This window comes from Indicator indicator, chromosome 9 (genome assembly GCF_027791375.1).
Source record: "Indicator indicator isolate 239-I01 chromosome 9, UM_Iind_1.1, whole genome shotgun sequence".
Lineage (NCBI taxonomy): Eukaryota > Metazoa > Chordata > Aves > Piciformes > Indicatoridae > Indicator > Indicator indicator.
The window spans coordinates 279,478-296,640 of record NC_072018.1 but is presented as its reverse complement, the minus strand read 5'-3'; the positions used below and the strand labels follow the sequence as shown (position 1 = coordinate 296,640).

The window sequence follows — 17,163 nt, the reverse complement described above, 5'->3', positions numbered from 1 at the left end:
TTTTCCCATGATGACTCTGGACCCCTGCCTCTCAACACCCAGCTCTGTTGGACAGCTCCTCAGCCAATGTGCATCCTTCCTGCCTCCTCAGAAAACTAATTTGCTCTTTCCTCACATTCCACCTTCCAGCCACCTGCGCTACGACAGCCTGGCTCAGATGCTGACCCTGGGCAACGTCCATGCTGGCAGCAAGATGCTTGTGATGGAAACCTGTGCAGGTCTGGTGCTGGGAGCTGTGATGGAGCGCATGGGAGGTGAGCAAAACCAGACAGCTTGAGCACTCTGCAGCCTGGGAGGGCTTGCATGAAGCTAAAGAGTTTGTGTGTCTCTCCAACACAGCACTTCAGAAGGCTTCCTCAGGCTGTAAAAGCTGCTTTGACCTCTTGCCAGTATTCAGACAGTTGATAAAGTGACAGAAGTGTTGGGGGTGGGAAAGCCTCTTCAGTCTGCTGCAAGTTTGATTAAGAGCAGGCAGTTGATGGACTTCAGTGATAGCTTCATTTAAGCAGTTGAGAACTGTAGAAGATTTAAGCAGTTGAAGAATCCTAGAATGGCTCAGGTTGGAAGGGACGTCAGAGATCACCCAGTTCCACCCCTGCTGTTGGGGGCAGGGACACCTCTCAGCTAGACTTGGCTGCTCAAGGCCTCATCCAACCTGCCCTTGAACAGCTCCAGGGAGGGGACAACCACAATGTCTCTGGGCAACCTGTTCCAGAGCCTCCCCACCCTGGTGCTGAAGAACTTCTCCCTCAGCTCCAGTCTAACCCTACTCTCCCTCAGCTTCAAACCTTGGCCTGTTGCTAGACCCCCTTAGGAAAATTCTGGCTTTCCAAGGTGGTTTTGTTCCTTTTGCTCTCACAGGTTATGGAACCATCATTCAGATGTATCCAGGAGGGGGACCTCTCAGAGCTGCTACCAGTTGCTTTGGGTTTCCAAAGCATTTTTTTGATAACCTTCATGAATTTCCTCTCAGCAAAGTGGAGAGTCTCCTGTCTGGGACATTTTCTACAGAGGCTCTGCCTTCAGAACCTGAAGGGAGCACTCTAGTGGAAGAAGAAAGCAATGGATTGAGTGATGAGAAGCAGACTTCCCTGCAGGAAACAGAGGAGGAGCCTACTACTGAAGCATCTATGGAGGTCAGCCAGGCAGAAGAGCAGGAAACAATGGACCTTAGCAGTGAAGATGTGGAATTTAAAGAGAGCAAAGAGAAAGGAATGAAAGAAAATGTAAGACTGGTTCTTGTGGCTGTTCACAATGTTTGTATCCTTAGGCCTGCTGAAATAAATGCAGCTCCTCCAGGTGCTCAGCTGGAGCTCTAGGGCTTGGCGTTGCTCTTACATAAAGCCAGCTTAAAGATGCAGAAGATGAAACTTCAGCCCCTGCAGCAGGGACCCAGAATGATGGTGCTGGTGATGATGGTGATGGTGATGATGAGCATTTCACATGCAAACTCTTTGTTTTCTTCTTCAAAGGTGCGGGAGAAGCAAAGGAAACAGTGGGAGAGAAGGAAAAAGCTGATAGAAACTGCTGCCCTGTTGAGAGAGAAGAACTCTGATGGGTGAGTGTGCTGCTGGCCAGGCAGAATCACCACAGCATGCCTCAGGCTGGAAGGGACCTCAGAGATATCTACTCCAACCCCCCCTGCTATGCGCAGGGACACCTCTCAACTAGCCCAGGCTGCTCAAGGCCTCATCCAACCTGGCCTTGAACACCCCTGGGGAGGAGGCAGCCTGTGCCAGAGTCTCCCCACCCTTCTACTGCAGAACTTCTCCCTCAGCACCAGTCTGACCAGTCCCTTCCCGCGGGATCCCTTCAGTTATTCAAAGGCAGCTGTAACGTCCCCCTGGTGACTTCTCCTCTCCAGGCTGAACACCTGGTGTGTTTGGGAGGTTGGTTAGTTGGTTGAGAGTTTGGGAGGTTGGTTTGGTGTGGTTGGTTGGTTGGTTTGGTGTGGTTGGGAGGTTGGTTTGGTGTGGTTGGCAGGTTGGTTTGGTGTGGTTGGCAGGTTGGTTTGGTGTGGTTGGTTGGTTGGTTTGGTGTGGTTGGCAGGTTGGTTTGGTGTGGTTGGTTGGTTGGTTTGGTGTGGTTGGCAGGTTGGTTGGTTTGGTGTGGTTGGCAGGTTGGTTGGTTTGGTGTGGTTGGCAGGTTGGTTGGTTTGGTGTGGTTGGCAGGTTGGTTGGTTGGTTTGGTGTGGTTGGCAGGTTGGTTGGTTGGTTTGGTGTGGTTGGCAGGTTGGTTGGTTGGTTTGGTGTGGTTGGCAGGTTGGTTGGTTGGTTTGGTGTGGTTGGCAGGTTGGTTGGTTGGTTTGGTGTGGTTGGCAGGTTGGTTGGTTGGTTTGGTGTGGTTGGCAGGTTGGTTGGTTGGTTTGGTGTGGTTGGCAGGTTGGTTGGTTGGTTTGGTGTGGTTGGCAGGTTGGTTGGTTGGTTTGGTGTGGTTGGCAGGTTGGTTGGTTGGTTTGGTGCGGTTGGCAGGTTGGTTGGTTGGTTTGGTGCGGTTGCTTGGTTGGTTGGTTGGTTGGTTTGGTGCGGTTGCTTGGTTGGTTGGTTGGTTTGGTGCGGTTGCTTGGTTGGTTGGTTGGTTTGGTGCGGTTGCTTGGTTGGTTGGTTGGTTTGGTGCGGTTGCTTGGTTGGTTGGTTGGTTTGGTGCGGTTGCTTGGTTGGTTGGTTGGTTTGGTGCGGTTCGCAGGTTGGTTGGTTGGTTTGGTGCGGTTCGCAGGTTGGTTGGTTGGTTTGGTGCGGTTCGCAGGTTGGTTGGTTGGTTTGGTGCGGTTCGCAGGTTGGTTGGTTGGTTTGGTGCGGTTCGCAGGTTGGTTGGTTGGTTTGGTGCGGTTCGCAGGTTGGTTGGTTGGTTTGGTGCGGTTCGCAGGTTGGTTGGTTGGTTTGGTGCGGTTCGCAGGTTGGTTGGTTGGTTTGGTGCGGTTCGCAGGTTGGTTGGTTGGTTTGGTGCGGTTCGCAGGTTGGTTGGTTGGTTTGGTGCGGTTCGCAGGTTGGTTGGTTGGTTTGGTGCGCTTGGCAGGTTGGTTGGTTGGTTTGGTGCGCTTGGCAGGTTGGTTGGTTGGTTTGGTGCGCTTGGCAGGTTGGTTGGTTGGTTTGGTGCGCTTGGCAGGTTGGTTGGTTGGTTTGGTGCGCTTGGCAGGTTGGTTGGTTGGTTTGGTGCGCTTGGCAGGTTGGTTGGTTGGTTTGGTGCGCTTGGCAGGTTGGTTGGTTGGTTTGGTGCGCTTGGCAGGTTGGTTGGTTGGTTTGGTGCGCTTGGCAGGTTGGTTGGTTGGTTTGGTGCGCTTGGCAGGTTGGTTGGTTGGTTTGGTGCGCTTGGCAGGTTGGTTGGTTGGTTTGGTGCGCTTGGCAGGTTGGTTGGTTGGTTTGGTGCGCTTGGCAGGTTGGTTGGTTGGTTTGGTGCGCTTGGCAGGTTGGTTGGTTTGGTGTGGTTGGGAGGTGTGTCGGTGTGAGCTGAAATTCCCCCCCCCACCAACAATAACCAGGCTAGCCCAGTCTGGAAGCAAATGAAAAGCTGTATTTACAAGCAGAGTCTAAAATCTACAATGAAATGCAATGAATATGTACAAATATACAAAATTCACAACACTTACAAATATATACAATCAACAGAAAAAGCACAATCGGTCTCCCTTTGCTTCCCCCCAAGGGGACCCTCCCAAAGGGGCCTCTCTCTCCCAGGAGCTTCCCCCCCGACCCCCCCTGGACAGAGAAGCAGAGTTAGTTAAGCAGAAAGTTGTTAACTTAGCTGCCAAGGTCAGTGTGTTATCTTCAGCCAGAAGAGAAGAAGAAACAGCAGCCAGACAGCCCAGCAACTGCCCCCACTGCCGAACGCAGAATGTGCAGAGTGCCTACTTTGTTTTGGGTAATAGTTCTTAAACATTTCTATCTATCCAATGGAAGTGTTTAGAACAATCGTTATTTTGCTTTCTTACACCCAATAGTGACTTATTTACATTCTTTCACTTTCTCTGTTCTGAACTTTGCAAGGAAAAATTAAAAAGACAGTTTCAAACCACCACAGTCCACCCCTTCTAAACAATTCCATTGGCTGCTACTACCATTTATCTAATCTAAAATCATATCTACAACAATAGGTGAATAAAGACCATAGTCCATTCCGGCTATCTCAGATGTAGATGATTCAAAAGAGTCAAATCACAGGAAAAACAGCAAACAGCTTGTTTCCTCGCAGATGGAGCGAAGGAAGGAACAGGGACTCTCAGGTGACTCAGGGCTCTCAGGGTTCGTGCACCGTAGATCTCATGGACTCTCCTCTTGGGCGCGATGCTGTATCTGCGCAACACTCTGAATTTAACCTCTCTCAGCCAAAGTTAGATTTCTTTGTGGAATACACTGAATTTCACCATTTTCTTGCATCACCCAATAGGTGTGACCAGGACCTTCAGCAGAAACCACCCCTCGGACAGGTTTGGCCTCTCCTGAAGGAGAAAATACCCAAACAGTTTTGTCTAACAGATTCTTTTCTCTGATAACAGGAACTCTATCACCTTCTTCCTTTCGCAACAAATCTGATTGAGCAGGTCCAGCTCGATTCACTGAACCTCTACTATTCACCAACCAGGTTGCTTGTGCTAAATGTTTCTCCCAGTTTTTCAAAGATCCACCCCCCATGGCTTTGAGAGTGGTTTTCAGCAAACCGTTGTAGCGTTCGATCTTCCCTGCAGCTGGTGCATAGTAGGGAATGTGGAATATCCACTCGATGCCGTGCTCTTTGGCCCAGTTTTTTACAAGATTGTTCTTGAAATGAGTTCCATTGTCCGACTCAATCCTCTCTGGAGTTCCGTGTCTCCACAGGATTTGTCTTTCCAGACCAAGAATGGTGTTACGTGCAGTTGCATGAGGAACTGGATAAGTTTCCAGCCATCCAGTGCTTGCCTCTACCATATTCAGCACATACTGCTTACCAGATGGAGAACGAGGTAGAGTGATGTAGTCAATCTGCCAGGCTTCACCATACTTGTACTTGGACCATCGGTCACCGTACCACAAGGGCTTGATCCGCTTTGCCTGCTTAATAGCAGCACAAATGTCACAGTCATGGATGACTTGTGTGATAGCATCCATGGAAATGTCAATGGATCTGTCACGAGCCCATCGGTAGGTTGCATCTCTGCCTTGATGTCCTGACGAGTCATGGGCCCACCGAGCTAAGAACAGCTCACCTCGGTGTTTCCAGTCAAGATCAGGATCAGGATCAGAGTTTGTGTCCACCTGGGAAACTCTTGCAGCTAGATCTGCCTGATGGTTGTGTTGTTGTTCCTCAGTAGCTTTGCTCTTAGGAATGTGAGCATCGATGTGTCTCAATTTCACTGGGATTCTCTCAATGCGAGCAGCAATGTCTTGCCACAGATCTGCAGCCCAGACTGGCTTTCCTTTCCTCTGCCAGCCATTCTTCTTCCAGTCTTTCAGCCAACCCCACAAGGCATTGGCTACCATCCACGAGTCGGTGTAGAGATAAAGCTTTGGCCATCTCTCACGTTCAGCTACGTTAAGAGCTAGCTGGACAGCTTTTACCTCTGCGAATTGACTGGATTCTCCTTCTCCATCTCTCGCTTCTGCAACTCTGCGCGTTGGGCTCCACACTGCAGATTTCCATCTCCGCTTGTTCCCAACAAGACGACAGGAACCGTCTGTGAACAAAGCATCTCTCTTTTCATCATCAGACAGATCACTGTAAGTAGGAGCTTCCTCAGCGCGAGTTACTCTCTCCTCTGGAGGTTTTGCACAGCTTGTGCCTTCTGGCCAGTTTGTGATCACCTCCACCAAACCAGGCCTTTCGAGATTTCCCATTCGAGCTCTCTGTGTTATCAGAGCCATCCACTTAGACCAGGTAGCATCTGTTGCATGATGTGGTGAAGAACCTTTGCCTTTGAACATCCAATTCAGAACTGGCAATCTAGGAGCTAGAAGAAGTTGTGACTCAGTTCCAATCACTTCAGAAGCAGCTTTCACTCCTTCATAAGCAGCTAAAATCTCTTTCTCTGTTGGAGTGTAGTTTGCCTCTGAGCCTCTGTAGCCACGACCCCAGAAACCAAGAGGACGTCCTCGTGTCTCCCCTGGAGCTCTTTGCCATAAGCACCAGGTTGGACCATTGTCACTCGCGGCCGTGTACAGAATGTTCTTAATGTCTGGACCAGTTCGGACAGGTCCCAGACCCATCGCTTGGACTACCTCTCGCTTGATCTGGTCAAAGGCTGCTTGTTGCTCAGGACCCCATTGGAAACTGTTTCTCTTTCGAGTCACATCATAGAGAGGTTTCACAATCTGACTGTATCCAGGAATGTGCAGTCTCCAAAATCCCACTATGCCTAAGAAACGCAGAGTTTCTTTCTTGTTGATGGGATTTGCCATGGTGGAGACTCTGTTTATCACATCCATTGGGATGTGACGGCGACCATCTTGCCACCGCACTCCCAGAAACTGGATTTCTCTGGCAGGTCCTTTCACCTTGTCTCGCTTGATAGCCAAACCAGCTTGCAAGAGAATGTCAAGGATTTTATTACCTTTCTCGAAGACTTCTTCAGCAGTCTCACCCCAGACGATGATGTCATCGATGAACTGAATGTGTTCTGGAGCTCCACCTTTCTCCAAAGCATCATGGATCACTGCATGGCAGATGGTTGAACTGTGAATCCACCCCTGGGGCAAACGATTGAATGTGTACTGAATGCCTCTCCAGGTGAAAGCAAACTGAGGCCTGCATTCCTCTGCTATGGGAATAGAGAAGAAAGCATTAGCAATGTCTATGGTAGCATACCATTTGGCCTGCTTGGATTCCAGCTCATATTGGAGTTCCATCATGTCTGGTACAGCTGCACTCATGGGTGGAGTTACTTCATTCAAGGCACGGAAATCAACTGTCAGACGCCACTCTCCATTCTGCTTTCTCACAGGCCAGACTGGACTGTTGAAAGGTGAATGAGTTTTGCTGATGACCTTCTGACTCTCCAACTGACGAATCAAGTTTTGAATGGGCACCAAAGAGTCACGGTTGGTTCTGTATTGTCTGTGATGCACAGTTTGAGAAGCAACCGGCAGCTTTACATCCTCTATCTCATGTTGTCCCACAACTGCAGATTCATCTGAAAGCTCAGGTCTAATGGACAACTTCAATTTTCCTCCATCAATTTCTACAGTTGCTATTCCAAAAGCCCATTTGTAACCCTTAGGGTCTTTAAAACGCCCTTCTCTCAGAAAATCAATTCCCAAAATACAAGGTGCATTAGGACCTGTTACAATAGTATGTTTCTTCCACTGCTTCCCAGTTAAACTTATGTCAACCTCTATCTTAAACAACTCTTGAGATCCACCAGTGACTCCCTGAATAGTTATAGATTCTCCCCCTTGATAATTTGATGGTATTATGGTGCACTGAGCTCCTGTGTCAACCAAGGCCCTGTACTTCTGAAATTTTGAAGTGCCAGGCCACTGGATGTACACATCCCAATAGATTCTGTTATCTCCATTATCCCTTACCTCCCCCTGGCAGAAGGCAGGGCACCCCTAATGGTGGGGATTACCTCCACATGTACAGCTGGCACAACGTCCAGCACCAGAATTAGGATCACTGTTGGAGCTATCAGAGTTGTTCTGGGAAACTGAGGAAGTGACAGCTACCCTCCTGGTATTGCTACCTCGGGATCTGCCCCTCTGCAGCTCCCGTAACCTCTTGAAAAGATCAGAAGTTGGTTGACCATCCCATCTGTTCATGTTCTCACCAAACTGGTCACGCAGAGTTATCCAGATACTGCCACGTGATTGCCTCTGCTGTCTGTTTTGGTTTGACCTATTCTGGAATGGCCTTCTTGGAGCACGTCTGTTCCTAACAGCTGAAACTTGTATCCATCTGGAGGAAGAGGAATCAGAATCATCCCCCTTCATCAAGTTGGATATGGAGGTTTTAAGTTCCTCCTTCAGCTCTTTCATGCAATTCTTTATTTCTCCAGACAGAGTTTCAATGGCTGAAACCAAAGAAGTACGTGCAAGACTATCCTCCAATTGCCTCATTTGGTCAGTGAAATGGCCAACAGTAGGAGGTGCTCCACCATAATTTCTTGCCACAATCCTGCTTGCCAGAATAGTAGCATAATTAGGAGGAGCAAGCTTAATGAGCTTTTTGGCAAGGCCTGTTCCAACAGGAATTTCATCAGGATTCAGAGTCTTATGATCTCCATACATTACTTCTCTCACAGCAAACTCTCTCAGACGCTTGATTCCCTCAGCTATTGTGGTCCAAGGCTTAGGGTTCCATGGTAAATCATCTCTGCTGGGGTACCTCAGCGAGACTGCCAGTAGGAGGCGTGCCCACAGAGAAGCTTTACCAATGCACTTGCCTAGGTGCCTGTCTATGCCTGTATCCTTTGAGAGCATCCCCAACTGAGAGGCCGACTTGTCACCTACCACCAATGCTGGGGCTCCCATATCAAAACACCTGGCTAGCCAAGACAGGACTGGCTCATTATCTCCTCTGATGTAATCCTTCCTCACATGTCTAATTTCCTGTCTGGGTGCATTAGCTGACTGTATGTCATCCTCATCATCATCATCATCATCATCATCCTGAGGTCGCTGTCCCCATAATCCTATTTTAATCCTCCGTTGAATTTCCTTGAGTTCAGAGGCACTGCCTGCAGTTGCTAATTCAGCAGGGTCTACATCTCCATCATCCATGTGGGGTCTCAAGAGGTCTGCCAGAGTTTTAAGGCTAACCTTCTCTTCCTCACCAGAAGGATCTTTCTTAACAGAGGGACCCTGAGTAGAAGGACCCTCATCTCCATCTGCACCATCTCCTGCAGCATCTGCATCTCCTCCTGCAGCTCCTTTACGCTTTCTGCTTACAGTGGCCACCAAATTTACTGGATTGGCTTTCACATTCACAGCAGAGTTGGAGGGAGTAGAGGAATTTTGTGCAGGGTTAGCAGGAGCAGAGGGAGTCTGTGCAGGGTTGGCAGGAGGTGTGCTTTGAGATCCTGCAGCCACTGCTGCGTCCATCTGGGCAGCAGAGGGAGGAGGAGGAGACTGTGCCTCGTTAATGGCGTCTGCCTGCACGGCTATGTCTGTCTGCGCAGCCATTTCTCTCTGTGTAACTATGTCTGTCTGTGCAGCCATTTCTCTCTGTGTAACTATGTCTGTCTGCACAACCATTTCTCTCTGTGTAACCATGTCTGTCTGCACAACCATTTCTGTCTGTGTAACTATGTCTGCCTGGACAACCATTTCTCTCTGTGTAACCATGTCTGCCTGGACAACCATTTCTCTCTGTGTAGCTATGTCTGTCTGCACAACCATTTCTCTCTGTGTAGCTATGTCTGTCTGCACAACCATTTCTCTCTGTGTAACTATGTCTGTCTGCACAACCATTTCTCTCTGTGTAACTATGTCTGTCTGCACAACCATTTCTCTCTGTGTAACTATGTCTGCCTGCACAACCATTTCTCTCTGTGTAACTATGTCTGCCTGCACAACCATTTCTCTCTGTGTAACTATGTCTGTCTGCACAACCATTTCTCTCTGTGTAACTATGTCTGTCTGCACAACCATTTCTCTCTGTGTAACTATGTCTGTCTGCACAACCATTTCTCTCTGTGTAACTATGTCTGTCTGCACAACCATTTCTCTCTGTGTAACTATGTCTGTCTGCACAACCATTTCTCTCTGTGTAACCATGTCTGTCTGCACAACCATTTCTCTCTGTGTAACTATGTCTGTCTGCACAACCATTTCTCTCTGTGCAGCTGTGTCTGTTTGTGTACCCCTGTCTGCCCGTGCACCCCTCTCTGCCTGTGTAATCGAGTCTGTCTGTGTCGCCGAGTCTGTCTGTGTAACTATGTCTGCCTGTGTACCCGAGTCTGTTATCTCAGATTCTGGCAAAGGTCCCGCAGCTACTGCTGCTGGCTCTGAGTCAAAACTATCGGCAGCTTTCTCACAAACCTGAACTGTGATTTCCTGGTCACCGTAATCAGAATCAGAAACCAATTCCGAACCTCTCTGAGCTTTTCTATGTTTCCTCTTACATCTACGCAGGTCGGAAGAGTGAGTAGCCTTACGTCTTTCTTGACACAGTGCTATCAGCAGCCATATGATTATTCCAAGAAACAACAAAATTAAGGCTAGCACAAGATATCTAGGGTACCACTGGTTCCAAAGACCCTCTGTAGTTGTAAGAGGAGTAACAAACTCAAATGTGTCTGCTAGCAGATCCATAGTTGAGTTACCATATCTTCTAAGCCCAATAAGACCACAACAGAATTCAACAGCATTCAGTAACTTGTTCTTAACCCAAAGAAACGACTTATATGCCACATATCTCACAATCTTGTCTATCATGCAGGAAATGGCCCATCTGTAGACAATCACACTGATAATAGATAAAATAGAATGACTCAGAACCCAAAACAGCTTCATTTTGCTTCCTAATCTGAGCAGGAATAAATCATACAAGCAATCGAGCCCCACGTTGGGCGCCAAAAATAAAAAGTGTGTCGGTGTGAGCTGAAATTCCCCCCCCACCAACAATAACCAGGCTAGCTCAGTCTGGAAGCAAATGAAAAGCTGTATTTACAAGCAGAGTCTAAAATCTACAATGAAATGCAATGAATATGTACAAATATACAAAATTCACAACACTTACAAATATATACAATCAACAGAAAAACACAACCAAGCTCCCTTTGCTTCCCCCCAAGGGGACCCTCCCAAAGGGGCCTCCCTCTCCCAGGAGCTTCCCCCCCAGCCCCCCTGGACAGAGAAGCAGAGTTTAGTTAGAGCAGAAAGTTGTTAACTTAGCTGCCAAGGTCAGTACGTGTTATCTTCAGCCAGAAGAGAAGAAGAAACAGCAGCCAGACAGCCCAGCAACTGCCCCCACTGCCGAACGCAGAATGTGCAGAGTGCCTACTTTGTTTTGGGTAATAGTTCTTAAACATTTCTATCTATCCAATGGAAGTGTTTAGAACAATCGTTATTTTGCTTTCTTACACCCAATAGTGACTTACTTACATTCTTTCACTTTCTCTGTTCTGAACTTTGCAAGGAAAAATTAAAAAGACAGTTTCAAACCATCACAGGAGGTTGGTTTGGTGTGGTTGGTTGGTTGGTTTGGTGTGGTTGGGAGATTGGTTGGGTGTGGTTGGGAGGTTGGTTTGGTGTGGTTGGGAGGTTGGTTTGGTGTGGTTGGGAGGTTGGTTTGCTGTGGTTGGGAGGTTGGTTTGGTGTGGTTGGGAGGTTGGTTTGGTGTGGTTGGGAGGTTGGTTTGGTGTGGTTGGCTGGTTGGTTTGGTGTGGTTGGGAGGTTGGTTTGGTGTGGTTGGCAGGTTGGTTTGGTGTGGTTGGCAGGTTGGTTTGGTGTGGTTGGCTGGTTGGTTTGGTGTGGTTGGCTGGTTGGTTTGGTGTGGTTGGCTGGTTGGTTTGGTGTGATTGGCTGGTTGGTTTGGTGTGGTTGGCTGGTTGCTTTGGTGTGGTTGCCTGGTTGGTTTGGTGTGGTTGGCAGGTTGGTTTGGTGTGGTTGGCAGGTTGGTTTGGTGTGGTTGGCTGGTTGGTTTGGTGTGGTTGGCAGGTTGGTTTGGTGTGGTTGGCAGGTTGGTTTGGTGTGGTTGGTTGGTTGGTTTGGTGTGGTTGGTTGGTTGGTTTGGTGTGGTTGGCTGGTTGGTTTGGTGTGGTTGGCTGGTTGGTTTGGTGTGGTTGGTTGGTTGGTTTGGTGTGGTTGGTTGGTTGGTTTGGTGTGGTTGGTTGGTTGGTTTGGTGTGGTTGGCAGGTTGGTTTGGTGTGGTTGGCAGGTTGGTTTGGTGTGGTTGGCAGGTTGGTTTGGTGTGGTTGGTTGGTTGGTTTGGTGTGGTTGGTTGGTTGGTTTGGTTTGGTTGGTTGGTGTGGTTGGGAGGTTGGTTTGGTGTGGTTGGGAGGTTGGTTTGGTGTGGTTGCTTGGTTTGGTGTGGTTGGTTGGTTTGGTGTGGTTGGTTGGTTGGTTTGGTGTGGTTGTTTAGTTTGGTGTGGTTGGTTGGTTGGTTTGGTGTGGTTGGTTGGTTTGGTGTGGTTGTTTGGTTGGTTTGGTGTGGTTGCTTGGTTTGGTATGGTTGTTTGGTTGGTTTGGTGTGGTTGCTTGGTTGGTTTGGTGTGCTTGGTAGGTTGGTTTGGTGTGGTTGGTTGGTTGGTTTGGTGTGGTTGGTTGGTTTGGTGTGGTTGCTTGGTTTGGTATGGTTGTTTGGTTGGTTTGGTGTGGTTGTTTGGTTGGTTTGGTGTGGTTGCTTGGTTGGTTTGGTGTGCTTGGTAGGTTGGTTTGGTGTGGTTGGTTGGTTGGTTTGGTGTGGTTGGTTGGTTTGGTGTGGTTGCTTGGTTTGGTATGGTTGTTTGGTTGGTTTGGTATGGTTGTTTGGTTGGTTTGGTGTGGTTGCTTGGTTGGTTTGGTGTGGTTGCTTGGTTGGTTTGGTGTGGTTGGTTGGTTGGTTTGGTGTGGTTGGTTGGTTGGTTTGGTGTGGTTGGTTGGTTGGTTTGGTGTGGTTGGTTGGTTGGTTTGGTGTGGTTGGTTGGTTGGTTTGGTGTGGTTGGCTGGTTGGTTTGGTGTGGTTGGCTGGTTGGTTTGGTGTGGTTGGGAGGTTGGTTTGGTGTGGTTGGGAGGTTGGTTTGGTGTGGTTGGGAGGTTGGTTTGGTGTGGTTTGGAGGTTGTTTTGGTGTGGTTGGTTGGTTTGGTGTGGTTGGCAGGTTGGTTTGGTATGGTTGGGAGGTTGGTTTGGTGTGGTTGGTTGGTTTGGTGTGGTTGGTTGGTTTGGTGTGGTTGGCAGGTTGGTTTGGTATGGTTGGGAGGTTGGTTTGGTGTGGTTGGTTGGTTTGGTGTGGTTGGTTGGTTTGGTGTGGTTGGTTGGTTTGGTGTGGTTGGGAGGTTGGTTTGGTGTGATTGGCTGGTTGGTTTGGTGTGGTTGGCTGGTTGGTTTGGTGTGGTTGGCTGGTTGGTTTGGTGTGGTTGGTTGGTTGGTTTGGTGTGGTTGGTTGGTTGGTTTGGTGTGGTTGGTTGGTTGGTTTGGTGTGGTTGGGAGGTTGGTTTGGTGTGGTTGGTTGGTTTGGTGTGGTTGGTTGGTTTGGTGTGGTTGGTTGGTTGGTTTGGTGTGGTTGGCTGGTTGGTTTGGTGTGGTTGGTTGGTTTGGTGTGGTTGGGAGGTTGGTTTGGTGTGGTTGGGAGGTTGGTTTGGTGTGGTTGGGAGGTTGGTTTGGTGTGGTTGGGAGGTTGGTTTGGTGTGGTTGGTTTGGTGTGGTTGGGAGGTTGGTTTGGTGTGATTGGCTGGTTGGTTTGGTGTGGTTGGGAGGTTGGTTTGGTGTGGTTGGCAGGTTGGTTTGGTGTGGTTGGCAGGTTGGTTTGGTGTGGTTGGGAGGTTGGTTTGGTGTGGTTGGGAGGTTGGTTTGGTGTGGTTGGTTGGTTGGTTTGGTGTGGTTGGGAGGTTGGTTTGGTGTGGTTGGTTGGTTGGTTTGGTGTGATTGGCTGGTTGGTTTGGTGTGGTTGGGAGGTTGGTTTGGTGTGATTGGCTGGTTGGTTTGGTGTGGTTGGGAGGTTGGTTTGGTGTGGGTGGCAGGTTGGTTTGGTGTGGTTGGCAGGTTGGTTTGGTGTGGTTGGCAGGTTGGTTTGGTGTGGTTGGGAGGTTGGTTTGGTGTGGTTGGGAGGTTGGTTTGGTGTGATTGGCTGGTTGGTTTGGTGTGGTTGGCTGGTTGGTTTGGTGTGGTTGGCTGGTTGGTTTGGTGTGGTTGGCAGGTTGGTTTGGTGTGGTTGGCTGGTTGGTTTGGTGTGGTTGGGAGGTTGGTTTGGTGTGGTTGGCTGGTTGGTTTGGTGTGGTTGGTTGGTTGGTTTGGTGTGGTTGGCTGGTTGGTTTGGTGTGGTTGGGAGGTTGGTTTGGTGTGGTTGGCTGGTTGGTTTGGTGTGGTTGGTTGGTTGGTTTGGTGTGGTTGGCTGGTTGGTTTGGTGTGCTTGGTTGGTTGGTTTGGTGTGGTTGGTTGGTTGGTTTGGTGTGGTTGGTTGGTTGGTTTGGTGTGGTTGGTAGGTTGGTTTGGTGTGGTTGGCAGGTTGGTTTGGTGTGGTTGGCAGGTTGGTTTGGTGTGGTTGGCAGGTTGGTTTGGTGTGGTTGGCAGGTTGGTTTGGTGTGGTTGGCAGGTTGGTTTGGTGTGGTTGGCAGGTTGGTTTGGTGTGGTTGTTTGGTTGGTTTGGTGTGGTTGTTTGGTTGGTTTGGTGTGGTTGGGAGGTTGGTTTGGTGTGGTTGGTTGGTTTGGTATGGTTGGCTGGTTGGTTTGGTATGGTTGGCTGGTTGGTTTGGTGTGGTTGGGAGGTTGGTTTGGTGTGGTTGGTTGGTTTGTTGTGGTTGGCAGGTTGGTTTGGTGTGGTTGGTTGGTTGGTTTGGTGTGGTTGGCTGGTTGGTTTGGTGTGGTTGGCTGGTTGGTTTGGTGTGGTTGGGAGGTTGGTTTGGTGTGGTTGGGAGGTTGGTTGGGTGTGGTTGGCAGGTTGGTTGGGTGTGGTTGGCAGGTTGGTTGGGTGTGGTTGGCAGGTTGGTTTGTTTGGTTGGTTGGTTTGGTGTGGTTGGCAGGTTGGTTTGGTGTGGTTGGCAGGTTGGTTGGTTTGGTGTGGTTGGCAGGTTGGTTTGGTGTGGTTGGGAGGTTGGTTTGGTGTGGTTGGCAGGTTGGTTGGTTGGTTTGGTGTGGTTGGTTGGTTGGTTTGGTGTGGTTGGTTGGTTGGTTTGGTGTGGTTGGCTGGTTGGTTTGGTGTGGTTGGCTGGTTGGTTTGGTGTGGTTGGCTGGTTGGTTTGGTGTGGTTGGGAGGTTGGTTTGGTGTGGTTGGGAGGTTGGTTGGGTGTGGTTGGGAGGTTGGTTTGGTGTGGTTGGGAGGTTGGTTTGGTGTGGTTGGCAGGTTGGTTTGGTGTGGTTGGTTGGTTTGGTGTGGTTGGCAGGTTGGTTTGGTGTGGTTGGCAGGTTGGTTTGGTGTGGTTGGGAGGTTGGTTTGGTGTGGTTGGGAGGTTGGTTTGGTGTGGTTGGCAGGTTGGTTTGGTGTGGTTGGCAGGTTGGTTTGGTGTGGTTGGGAGGTTGGTTTGGTGTGGTTGGCAGGTTGGTTTGGTGTGGTTGGGAGGTTGGTTTGGTGTGGTTGGGAGGTTGGTTTGGTGTGGTTGGCAGGTTGGTTGGTTGGTTTGGTGTGGTTGGCAGGTTGGTTTGGTGTGGTTGGCTGGTTGGTTTGGTGTGGTTGGCTGGTTGGTTTGGTGTGGTTGGTGGTTGGTTTGGTGTGGTTGGCAGGTTGGTTTGGTGTGGTTGGCAGGTTGGTTTGGTGTGGTTGGCAGGTTGGTTTGGTGTGGGTGGCTGGTTGGTTTGGTGTGGTTGGTTGGTTGGTTTGGTGTGGTTGGGAGGTTGGTTTGGTGTGGTTGGCTGGTTGGTTTGGTGTGGTTGGCAGGTTGGTTTGGTGTGGTTGGTTGCTTGGTTTGGTGTGGTTGTTTGGTTGGTTTGGTGTGGTTGTTTGGTTGGTTTGGTGTGGTTGTTTGGTTGGTTTGGTGTGGTTGTTTGGTTGGTTTGGTGTGGTTGGGAGGTTGGTTTGGTGTGGTTGGTTGGTTTGGTGTGGTTGGCTGGTTGGTTTGGTGTGGTTGGCTGGTTGGTTTGGTGTGGTTGGGAGGTTGGTTTGGTGTGGTTGGTTGGTTTGGTGTGGTTGGCAGGTTGGTTTGGTGTGGTTGGTTGGTTGGGTTGGTTTGGTTGGCTGGTTGGTTTGGTGTGGTTGGGAGGTTGGTTTGGTGTGGTTGGGAGGTTGGTTTGGTGTGGTTGGCAGGTTGGTTTGGTGTGGTTGGCAGGTTGGTTTGGTGTGGTTGGGAGGTTGGTTTGGTTGGTTGGTTGGTTTGGTGTGGTTGGCAGGTTGGTTTGGTGTGGTTGGCAGGTTGGTTGGTTTGGTGTGGTTGGGAGGTTGGTTTGGTGTGGTTGGGAGCTTGGTTTGGTGTGGTTGGCAGGTTGGTTTGGTGTGGTTGGGAGGTTGGTTTGGTGTGGTTGGGAGGTTGGTTTGGTGTGGTTGGCAGGTTGGTTTGGTGTGGTTGGCAGGTTGGTTGGTTGGTTTGGTGTGGTTGGTTGGTTTGGTATGGTTGGCTGGTTGGTTTGGTATGGTTGGCTGGTTGATTTGGTGTGGTTGGGAGGTTGGTTTGGTGTGGTTGGTTGGTTTGTTGTGGTTGGCAGGTTGGTTTGGTGTGGTTGGTTGGTTGGTTTGGTGTGGTTGGCTGGTTGGTTTGGTGTGGTTGGCTGGTTGGTTTGGTGTGGTTGGGAGGTTGGTTTGGTGTGGTTGGGAGGTTGGTTTGGTGTGGTTGGCAGGTTGGTTGGGTGTGGTTGGCAGGTTGGTTGGTGTGGTTGGCAGGTTGGTTTGGTTGGTTGGTTTGGTGTGGTTGGCAGGTTGGTTTGGTGTGGTTGGCAGGTTGGTTTGGTGTGGTTGGGAGGTTGGTTTGGTGTGGTTGGCAGGTTGGTTGGTTTGGTGTGGTTGGTGGTTGGTTTGGTGTGGTTGGCTGGTTGGCTTGGTGTGGTTGGCTGGTTGGTTTGGTGTGGTTGGCTGGTTGGTTTGGTGTGGTTGGGAGGTTGGTTTGGTGTGGTTGGGAGGTTGGTTTGGTGTGGTTGGGAGGTTGGTTTGGTGTGGTTGGGAGGTTGGTTTGGTGTGGTTGGGAGGTTGGTTTGGTGTGGTTGGCTGGTTGGTTTGGTGTGGTTGGCTGGTTGGTTTGGTGTGGTTGGGTGGTTGGTTTGGTGTGGTTGGGAGGTTGGTTTGGTGTGGTTGGCAGGTTGGTTTGGTGTGGTTGGGAGGTTGGTTTGGTGTGGTTGGCAGGTTGGTTTGTTTGGTTGGTTGGTTTGGTGTGGTTGGCAGGTTGGTTTGGTGTGGTTGGCAGGTTGGTTTGGTGTGGTTGGGAGGTTGGTTTGGTGTGGTTGGGAGCTTGGTTTGGTGTGGTTGGCAGGTTGGTTTGGTGTGGTTGGCAGGTTGGTTTGGTGTGGTTGGCAGGTTGGTTGGTTGGTTTGGTGTGGTTGGGAGGTTGGTTTGGTGTGGTTGGCAGGTTGGTTGGTTGGTTTGGTGTGGTTGGCAGGTTGGTTTGGTGTGGTTGGCTGGTTGGTTTGGTGTGGTTGGCTGGTTGGTTTGGTGTGGTTGGTTGGTTGGTTTGGTGTGGTTGGCAGGTTGGTTTGGTG

At 49.8% G+C, this 17,163-nt stretch overlaps 1 protein-coding gene across 1 annotated transcript in view; it reads left to right on the top strand.

Moving 5' to 3' along the window:
• TRMT6 (tRNA methyltransferase 6 non-catalytic subunit) overlaps positions 1 to 17,163 on the top strand; it is a 37,814-nt gene that overhangs the window by 12,429 nt on the left and 8,222 nt on the right. The window contains exons 6-8 of the mRNA XM_054383462.1: positions 130 to 254; positions 862 to 1,226; positions 1,473 to 1,558. Coding sequence (XP_054239437.1) covers positions 130 to 254; positions 862 to 1,226; positions 1,473 to 1,558 — 576 coding nt within the window. The remainder of the gene's footprint in view (positions 1 to 129; positions 255 to 861; positions 1,227 to 1,472; positions 1,559 to 17,163) is intronic.